The sequence below is a fragment of the Moschus berezovskii genome, chromosome 2 (assembly GCF_049115385.1).
Source record: "Moschus berezovskii isolate FMDL1 chromosome 2, NW_MosBer_1.0, whole genome shotgun sequence".
Classification (NCBI taxonomy): domain Eukaryota; kingdom Metazoa; phylum Chordata; class Mammalia; order Artiodactyla; family Moschidae; genus Moschus; species Moschus berezovskii.
The window spans coordinates 46,437,201-46,447,520 of NC_142461.1; the positions used below are offsets into that span (position 1 = coordinate 46,437,201).

At 37.8% G+C, this 10,320-nt stretch overlaps 1 protein-coding gene and 1 non-coding gene across 2 annotated transcripts in view; one reads left to right on the top strand and one right to left on the bottom strand.

Moving 5' to 3' along the window:
• MPP4 (MAGUK p55 scaffold protein 4) overlaps nucleotides 1-9,852 on the top strand; it is a 38,483-nt gene extending 28,631 nt beyond the window's left edge. Inside the window, exons 17-21 of the mRNA XM_055398420.2 lie at nucleotides 657-737; nucleotides 4,510-4,603; nucleotides 4,983-5,091; nucleotides 6,523-6,657; nucleotides 9,358-9,852. Of these exons, the coding sequence (XP_055254395.2) occupies nucleotides 657-737; nucleotides 4,510-4,603; nucleotides 4,983-5,091; nucleotides 6,523-6,657; nucleotides 9,358-9,549 (611 nt within the window). The 3' untranslated portion in view covers nucleotides 9,550-9,852. The remainder of the gene's footprint in view (nucleotides 1-656; nucleotides 738-4,509; nucleotides 4,604-4,982; nucleotides 5,092-6,522; nucleotides 6,658-9,357) is intronic.
• Nucleotides 8,381-8,484, bottom strand: LOC129538720 (U6 spliceosomal RNA). The gene has a single exon (XR_008682272.1). It is a non-coding gene; the product is annotated as a U6 spliceosomal RNA (small nuclear RNA).
• Nucleotides 9,853-10,320: the final 468 nt, after the last annotated feature.

Here is a 10,320-nt window from a genome sequence, read left to right on the forward strand (position 1 = left end):
CCCTTTGAAGCAGAGCAACATACTTCACAGCTAGGACCAGCTACAGAATTTTCAGGACACAGAGCAAAATAAAAATCCAAAAGCCCCTTATTCAAAAACCAAGACTATCAGTGTGGCAAAGGAATAGCATTAAACCAAGTGCAGTAGCCTAAGCATGGGCTTGTGGCTTGCACGGTTCTCTGCCCTTGAAGCCAGCCCTGCCTCCAGTTGCACATGGGGGTGTTGACTTCTTCACCTGTTGTCAGGGATGTGTCCCTGAATTCTATAATTGTGGAAGCCGATTTCTGGGTTGTGCTATGATAGGAACTTCATGGGAAGAGGAAAGGCAGCTTATCTCAAATGATCTGACATGAGGCCAGAGACTTCTCAGAGTAGCCAATACTAGGTAAAGTTTTCTGGGGTGACATGTTTCTGCAATTCCCTACCTCTTTTCTGAATGTTGAAAAAGTGTGGGTTACTCCACACACAGGTCATCAGGAAAATTCCCAAGAATTTTCTGGGGTTATTTCAATTCACGAGAATGGAAGTGACATTATTTTCCCCATAAAAACATGTACTCTCAAGTGTCTTCAGCGGAAGGATCAAAGTGATGGTTTTACCACATACCTCTGTTTAGCCACCTCTAATAATTTCTATACATGATGTTTTGTGTTTAGGACCTTCTGGTGTTGGAGTAAATGAACTGAGAAGAAAACTTATTGAACTTAATCCTAACCGTTTTCAAAGTGCCGTGCCACGTACGTTTACTTTTTCTTTCATAGGGGTTCATACTGGAGTAAGACTTTCTTTTTACAGATGCAAAAAGATCTGCAGATGTACTGATCTCAACTATGTTATACCATCTTTGTTGTAAGAATGTAAGACACAGATAGTCCTCAGTATTTCTAACTAAACTTATTTTAATAGAGGAAATCGATTTACTAGCATGTAGCTAGCTAGCTAGGCTTTTGAAAAGTGACTGTTTTTTTTTCCATTGCTTAGCAATCATATACATAACCTTTTAGGAAAACTAAATATTTAATAATAATGGCTAGCATTCATTCAATATTTACAATCCACCTGGCAGTGTGCTTGGCTCTTTGAATGCTTTATCATATTTTTTATTTTAATATATGCACATATAATTTTAATTCAGCTATAGAGAGGCAAGCCTGGTGTGCTGCAGTTCATGGGGTCGCAAAGAGTTGGACACGACTTAGCGACTGAACAACAAGAACAATAACTATGATACCATCCAAGGTGAAGGAGCATGTGGATGTGGGTGCTCCCCTTTATCTCAGGGCAAGAGAGTAGAAGTTAGGAAAACCACTGAAAGAGCTTAATATGTGTTTTGTGCTATTTGGGAGACACAGAAGACTGGAATCAGAATTATATCTGAAATATCTAAAGCATGAGAGTTTAGAAGAAGTGGCCAAAGGCTATTTGGGGGAGGTAGCTGCCATTTTAGTATCTGTCACTGCAAAAGAGTTGTGATTTATTTTTTTCCCAAAGACCAGATCTGGGTGGATAATATAGAAGAAAGTCTGGCTGGGGTTGTCTTGGTTCCTGCCCAAGAGGAAGCCTTAATGAAAGGAGACCAAACATGAAGCCCCGGGTACCTGAGGGTGTGGAAGAAATCATAATGACTAGGTGGAATAGAGATGGATTTGAGATACCCAGTAGTGGTGGTAGAGGGGTAGGCTTTGCAAAATAATCCACTGAATCCTCTGGGAGATTAAGAGCCAGATTTAAACATCTGCTAAGTCTAAAAGGCGGAGAAGGCAATGGCAAGCCACTCCAGTACTCTTGCCTAGAAAATCTCATGGATGGAGGAGCCTGGTGGTCTGCAGTCCGTGGGGTCACTATGGGTCGGACACGACTGAGCGACTTCACTTTCACTTTTCACTTTCACACATTGGAGAAGAAAATGGCAACCCACTCCAGTGTTCTTGCCTGGAGAATCCCAGGGACGGGGAAGCCTAGTGGGCTTCCGTCTATGGTGTCACACAGAGTCGGACACGACTGAAGTGACTTAGCAGCAGTAAGTCTAAAAGGAGCCATGAGAAGCCAGCATCAGCATCAATTAAGTGTTTTCCTGCCCTGCTTGCTCCTCCTCTCTCTCTGCACTTAGGCGTGGAGAGTTATAAAACGGGAGGAGGAGCGGTAGGAATGCAATGAAAGGGAAGAGAAGAGAATCAAGCTCCCTTTCCTGATTTCTGACTTCTCTGATGTCAGGCTTCCCTTGGTGTAGCAAGTCTAAGCCAGCTGTGGGGAGAAGAAGCCTGAAATATAAATAAAGTTCATAATTTTGAGTATTACATGGAAACAGAATTTTAATTATTGAGACTGAGTTTCAGGCATAAATGATATTGAACCTTTTTTAAAACAAACAAACAAACCTAAGAGTAATCAGAAGAATTTGAGAATTCTATCCAGGGCTAAACAAATGAAGTTGTTTTATGATCACATCCCATAGGTTGTGCTTTCCAAGTACTGTTTACCTATGTAAGAATGGGCACTACAAAGCAAAAACTAATAAAGAAATCACCACTTGCAATAATCTGGATAAAAATAAAATGCCCACAAAGTTTAGAATTGTATGTTGTCTGGATAACCATCATTCAAAATGGGAATATGTTGCCCATATTTTGCTCTTTAAATTGAGTGAACAGTTTTAAGCTAAGAATGAACGCCTCAAGTCATGTACCAATTCACAGACCTTAGCCTACCATATATAACATAGTAGGATAGAAGCCAAGGAGAAGGGGTTATCTTAGGCTGATAGAAACATACTTTTCTATCACCTGAGAACTAGATTTTTTTTCAGTACAAAGCTGTAGGAGGGTAGCATAACTGTAGGAACTCTGAGGATCTAAAGAGAGGCTTGGATAAAGAAAAAAATTTTGCTTCTTGAGCTTCTTGAAATGTTCAGTTAATTCAGTTCAGTCGCTCAGTCATGTTTGACTCTTTGCAACCCCATAGACTGCAGCACTCCAGGCCTCCTTGTCCATCGCCAACTCGCAGAGTTTACTCAAACTGACGTCCATTGAGTTGGTTATGCCATCCAACCATCTCATCCTCTGTGGTCCCCTTCTCTTCCTGCCTTCAATCTTTTCCAGAATCAGGGTCTTTTCAAATGAGTCAGTTCTTCGCATCAGGGGGCCAAAGTGTTGTTTCTTGGAATGTTGGGAACTCCTTTTAACATTTAGGGTCTATTTTAAGTTCCTTCTTGGGCATTTCCATGTGTTGGTATCATCAGATGTTGATCTATTTCACCTTTAAACTTTATCAAATGTAAATAAACATTTTTTATGAATACGGAGAATTTATTGTAATGCAGGTTAAAGGACTAGTAGCTTTATAGTTTATACAGGTCACAGAGCTGGAACCATATCTTATTCATCTTTGTGTTCTTAGAAATTAACATGATAGCTGGAATATAGGCACTCAGTATACATTAGTTGAATAAATGGGTAAGCAGACAAGAATCACTTTTAGGTAGTCAGTGAACTCCTGTGTTCTATACCAGGTACTATTTAGGTTGAAGAATCTATGAACAAAGTGGCCATATCAAAGAATCAGATTGAATCTAGACTCTACCAATCTTTTCTTTCCGGAGATCCCTAAAACTGATCGCAGCTTACTTGGATGTTAATGCATCTGAGCAAGACTACAGAGTGTGAGGGGCTTTACTTCAAATCTGACACCATCTGCTGTGGTAGAAGAGATTAGTTTGGGAGGAGTCAGGACACCTAGGTGCTTGTTTACAACTTTGTTTTTCATTAGTTTTATTCACATGAGCAAGTTAGTTAATCTCTAAAATCTTTAGTTACTTATCAGTAAACTACAGATAATGGCATTTCACCTAGCTAGGAGTATGAAGGATGAAATGAGATCTTGGAAAATGCATTATCTAAACATAAGATATTGCTGGTTTTGCTACCTGAGGGCCTTTAGGCACCTTGTGTGTGCGTGCTCAGTCACTAAGTCATGTCTGACTCTTTGTGACCCCATGGACAATAGGCCACCAGGCTTTTCTGTCCGTGGGATATTCCATGGACAGTCAAGAATACTGGAGGAGGTTGACATTTCCTCTTCCAGGGAATCTTCCCAATTCAGGACTGAGCCCATGTCTCCTGGGCTCAATGTCACCTGCACTGCAGGCGGATTCTTTACCATTGAGCCACCTGGGAAGCCCTTAGGCACCATAGGGCTCACATAAAACTTACCACTTCCTGTCCTGAAGTAACAGCAAGAGTTCCTTTAGAGCCTCTTTATCTTGGCTTGAATATGATACATTCTGGTCTAGTCTACATCACAAACACTTAACAAAGGTTTATGATTAGCTCATTTTGATATGGGAACTTCTACATTCTTATCACCAATCAGGCTCCCTTTTTTTGTTCTAGCATTTTATCTATCTACTTATGTATTAATTTATTTTGATCATCTTTATCCAAATGCATATGGGTAATAAGTCCAAACATTTTGTAGATTCTAAAATCTTGAAAAGATTCCCTATTTTGACAGATACTACTCGTTCCAAAAAGAGTTATGAAATGGATGGTCGTGAGTATCACTATGTGTCAAAGGAAACATTTGAAAGCCTCATGTACAGTCACAGGTAAGCTAGACATTCAGAATCTGATTCTCCCCTCTGGTTGTTTTATACTTAAAATAGATCTCTTATTTTCATGCTTTGTTCAAAACTCTGGATTACATTTTTTTTATTCTGAAAAATTAAGTAAGAAAATGTATATTGATTTACTAGTACACTAACTCATTGGGTTTAGAGAAGGAGCTGAACTGAGTTGCAATTTCAGAGAATTTGGAGTAGTTAAGTCTAGATCTCCTAATATATATTTTTCCTGTTGAATATCCACTAATTCATTTATCAAGATCCACATATTTTACTCTCTTCTGTTGGAGTTTATCTCTATGTTATTGCTAATAATATTTTACCTGTACAAACAGTTCTTGTTTTCTTTATCTCACCCTTGCAGAATGCTCGAGTATGGTGAGTACAAAGGCCACTGGTATGGCACCAGTGTGGATGCTGTTCAAGCAGTCCTTGATGATGGAAAGATCTGTGTTATGGACCTAGAGCCTCAGGTGGGTCTGTGGTGGAATATTTCATGAATATTTTCATGAATAGTAATGAATGCATGCATGCCATCCATTTTTTGCACATGCTTTAAGCTGTAGTTGAGACACTTTATTCTGTTAGGATAAGACTACTTCACATATATAAGGACCAGGATCTTACTTGAAAAATCAATTGTCATTATCTTGTCTTTTTAGTTGGGGGGGAAAAAAATCTACTTTCTTAGACCTGCCCCCCCCGCAAGAAAACACAACAGCAACAACAGAAAATAAAATAAAAAAACAAAGCAAAAACCCCCCAGAAATGAGCAGGCAGTCATAAAGAAAACTGAGTATCTTTTTTTTTTTTAAACACAAACTGAGAATTTTGCTTTGCCTTTGATTACAAAGGCATCAAGGTAACTTCTTGTGGAGGGAATAAAATGTTGCTTTATGCAAGGAGATGAGGTTCCTGTATTATCATATCAACAGCTGTCTCCCTGGGACCATATGTGGAATAGAGCAGGAGTGAGTGAGTTAAGGTGAGATAAAGAACATACAATGAGTTGTCAGAATTTTTATAAACCTTGTGTTTACTTTGTTTTCTGTAGTCATGTAAAAATAATACCTTGTGTGCTAATCAGAGGACAAGAGAGTTGTTCTCACTCGGATTGAAACTGTGGTCAGCATGAAGATGCCAGTGCTACCTGTTATGAGACAATGACAAGAGGAAAGGGAAGTGAGGGAGCTGCTTGGCCTCGAGAGTCTGTCTTTGTCTTCCCCGTGAGATCATGTGTGGAAGCCTATTCTCAGGTTTCAATAAGGGTGTCATGGCGAGTAAGAGGAAGAGCCAGGATTTGAACTTAATTTTGATTCCAGAACTCCATCTCTTAATTATTAAAATGTTTTTTAGAGTTGAGGACTTGGGAGCACATGAGACTATACTCTGGCTAAAAATAACTGCTAATTTCTGGTCTTAGAAATTTTGAGAACATTCATGTTGACTTTAGAAAATTAGGACTTATGTTTTTAGATCCTCAATTTAATATTCTCTCAAGATATTTCAGCTACTAGGGCTTCTTTCTTTTTTTCTTCATTATTGTTTTCCCCAGACTTCTTATTTTGTATTGGGGTCAGTTCAGTTCAGTTGTTCAGTCGTGTCCGACTCTTTACGACCCCATGAATCACAGCACACCAGGCCTCCCTGTCCATCACCAACTCCTGGAGTTCACTCAAACTCATGTCCATCAGGTGATGCCATCCAGCCATCTCATTCTCTTTTGTCCCCTTCTCCTCCCGTCCCCAATCCTTCCCAGCATCAGAGTCTTTTTCCATACTGTGTATTGGGGTAGAGCTGATTAACAATGTTGTGGTAGTTTCAGATGGACAACAAAGGCACTCAGCCATACATATACATGTAAGGACTTCTGTTTTAAATGTGCATTTAATTTTCCTGTGTAGGGTATTCAAGTGGCTCGAACCCAAGAACTGAAGCCCTATGTCATATTTATAAAGCCATCTAACATGAGTTGTATGAAGCGATCTCGGAAAAATGCCAAGATTATTACAGACTACTTTGTGGACATGAAGTTCAAGGTAAGATACAGAGGAGATAGATGAGTATATTGCTTTTTTTCCCAGTCAAAAAATTACTGTATTATTCCACAGTATCCCTATGTTAAGGAATGTAATTTTTGTTTCTAATGAATACTACCCTTATGAGTTATCCTTATTGAATATCATTTATAGATATTAAAATAAATTTTAATAACTACTCTTATTTTTCTCCTCTTTTTGGGTCTAGCTTTAAAAGAAAAGCCCTCAAATCACAATTTGCAAAATCACACAGAAATTGGGTGTGTGTACTTAAAATGGATTATTTATTTTACAAAGTATTTGAATTTACTTTAAAATACATACAGATGGCTAACAAACACATGAAGAGATGCTCAACATCACTCATTATCAGAGAAATGCAAATCAAAACCACAATAAGGTACCATTTCATGCCAGTCAGAATGGCTGCTATCCAAAAGTGTACAAGCATAAATACTGGAGAGGGTGCGGAGAAAAGGGAACCCTCTTACACTGTTGGTGGGAATGCAAACTAGATAGCCACTATGGAGAACAGTGTGGAGATTACTTAAAAAAATGGAAATAGAATTGCCATAGGACCCAGCAATCCCACTGCTGGGCATACACACCAAGGAAACCAGAATTGAAAGAGACACATGTACCCCAATGTTCATCGCAGCACTGTTTATAATAGCCAGGACATGGAAGCAACCTAGATGTGCATCAGCAGATGAATGGATAAGCAAGCTGTGGTACATATACACAATGGAATATTACTCAGCCATTAAAAAGAATACATTTGAATCAGTTCTAATCAGGTGGATGAAACTGGAGCCTATTATGCAGAGTGAAGTAAGCCAGAAAGAAAAACACCAATGCAGTATACTAACGTATATATATGGAATTTAGAAAGATGGTAACGATAAACCTATATGAGAGACAGCAAAAGAGACACTGATGTACAGAACAGTCTTTTGGACTCTGTGGGAGAGGGCGAGGGTGGGATGATTTGGGAGAATGGCATTGAAACATGTATATTATCATATGTGAAATGGATCGCTGGTCCAGGTTTGATGCATGAGACAGGGTGTTCGGGGGTGGTGCACGGGGATGACCCAGAGGGATGGGATGGGGAGGGAGTGGGAGGGGGGTTCAGGATGGGGAACACATGTACACCCGGGGTGGATTCATGTCAATGTATGGCAAAACCAACACAATATTGTAAAGTAATTAGCCTCCAATTAAAATAAATTTATATTAAAAAAAGTAAATCTGAAAAAATAAAATAAAATACTCTAATCGATTATATCATCTATTATATGAGATCTCTTTATAAATATATTAAAACATACAAGATGTTTATTAATAATTATAGTAATAATAGAGTGGCCAGGCCAGGTGGGATTAATCAGTGATTTTCCCATATATATATGTATACTTTTAATTAAATATACTTTAAATATTAAGTCATAACATACATTCACTAAGGTGTATAAATCTTAAGTGTACAGTTCAAGGAATTTTTTATGGTGTGTATGCACTCAGGTAACCATCATCTAGATCAAGGCATTATATCCACTTCTGTGAGCATACGCACGTGTGTCTGTGTGTGGTGTGGTAAAAAGCATATAACATAAAACAAGACTTACCGTCTTACCCATTTTAAGTGTACAGTTAAGTAATGTTAATTCTGTTCATATTGTGAAGCAGATCTCCAGAACTTTTTAACGTTGTAAAACAAACTAAACATATGGATTACTTCATGAATTTGCATGTCATCCTTAAGTAGGGGCGATACTAATCTCTACATCATTCCAATTTTAGTATATGTGTTGCTGAAGTGAGCATGACATATCTTTGTATTATCCTTTACCTCTCATTATTTTTATCTTCATTATTTTTTCAAAGGCCACTATATGGAAGTTTGATTCTCCAGTTTGTATTTCAAACAGTGGAGTCTATGGATATATTCTCTGAGTCTTAATTAAATTCTGTTCTCAGTTTTATGGCAATTTGAAAAGTTAACAAAATTGTTTCTGCGTTTTGTGTATGGTCACCTTGTAAAGGAGTACTGCCACAAGATCTCAGTGCCCATATTTATATTTGTATTTATGAAAAGTTTTACTTATTGTAGACAAATAAGAAAATAGCAGCAATGAATTTAATGTATTAGTGCCAAGTGAAGGCCAAATGATCTTGACTAAATGAACTTTTCACAGCAGTAGAAATAGACAATATTATAGGTGAAGTCAGTCATCATGAAGAGTAATTTAGAAATGCCTCATTTGAAGAACCACATCATACCATCATGTTCAGAGTGGCCATTTGTGTCTGCAAAATAATGTCATTCTTATCAGATTAATGTTCATTTGAAATTTATGTTTAACTTTTATTTAATTGATAAAATTTCTTTGGTTTTATGTTGTATGTGGTTTGAGAGCTCCAAGTGTTTAAATCATAGAATAAGTTAATTTAAGTCCGAATAGGAAGTTGAGAGGATTGGTTGTCTACAAACTATTAACTCAACTTTATGAAAACTTGATCTGGGAGACATTAAGTAAGACTAAACACAGAAACATAAGTTTTGTGGTTTAGAGTGGAGAACATTTACATGACCTGTTTTTATAAACAGCTACAGTTCTGAGTGTAACAACATAACTGCCTATTATTTCTATTCATCTCATTAAGTTTGCTATTTATATTTTTCTATTTTTCCTAAAGGATGAAGATCTACAAGAGATGGAGGATTTAGCCCAAAAAATGGAGACTCAGTTTGGCCAGTTTTTTGATCATGTGATTGTGAATGACAACTTACAAGATGCATGTGCCCACTTGTTGTCTGCAGTTCAGAAGGCTCAGGAGGAGTCTCAGTGGGTACCAGCAACATGGGTTTCCTCTGATACGGAATCTTAGAGGCCTTCTGCTTAATACTGGAATTCTAACAATGTTCAACTGTTCCCTAGAGCTGGAAAAACAGCTGTAATCTAAAACATCAGTGTCATATTTGCTCTATTATAATATGTGCAGCTGCAAAAGTGCTGCAGTTTGTTCATCTTATTTGAAATAAATTTGTATGTTACGTAGAGTTATCTATTTGGATTTCAGGGAAAAAAATGTTTTCCTTTACCTTATATGCGGCAATTGGTAGGGATCAATGTTAAGTCACTGAGTATGAAGACCTTTCATAGATTTCACGTGGCCTTTGTGTGATTCAGATAAAAGAGCTTTCCTAAATAAAATACTTTGTATTTAATTTCAGAAACTGTATTTTGCCTTATGAAACTTGTTTTATAACTGTGGATTTTTCAAAAAGTACACAGTTTAACTGCAAGAAGAAAGGATTAATATACAAATCACCTCTAACATCAAAACTTACAGAAACAGCACTGCTCTCATTTTACACATTAAGCTACAAAGAAAAATTATTCTTTTGATTAGGGCTGTAGCAATCATTAATTTTGCCAAAAGCCAGTATCTACATTTATGCCTAAATTAGGAAAGAGCAATGAATTTTAGTGCTCAACACCAACATCTGAGAAAACAAGGGGATGAGGATGTTATTCCGGGGATGAGGATGTTATTCCACGAACTCGGAGACTTCCAGTCGCTCTTCCTGCCCTTATATATGTTCACCTTCTGAATCACTCCCTTGTTGTTCAGTCGCTCAGTCATGTGGACCCCATG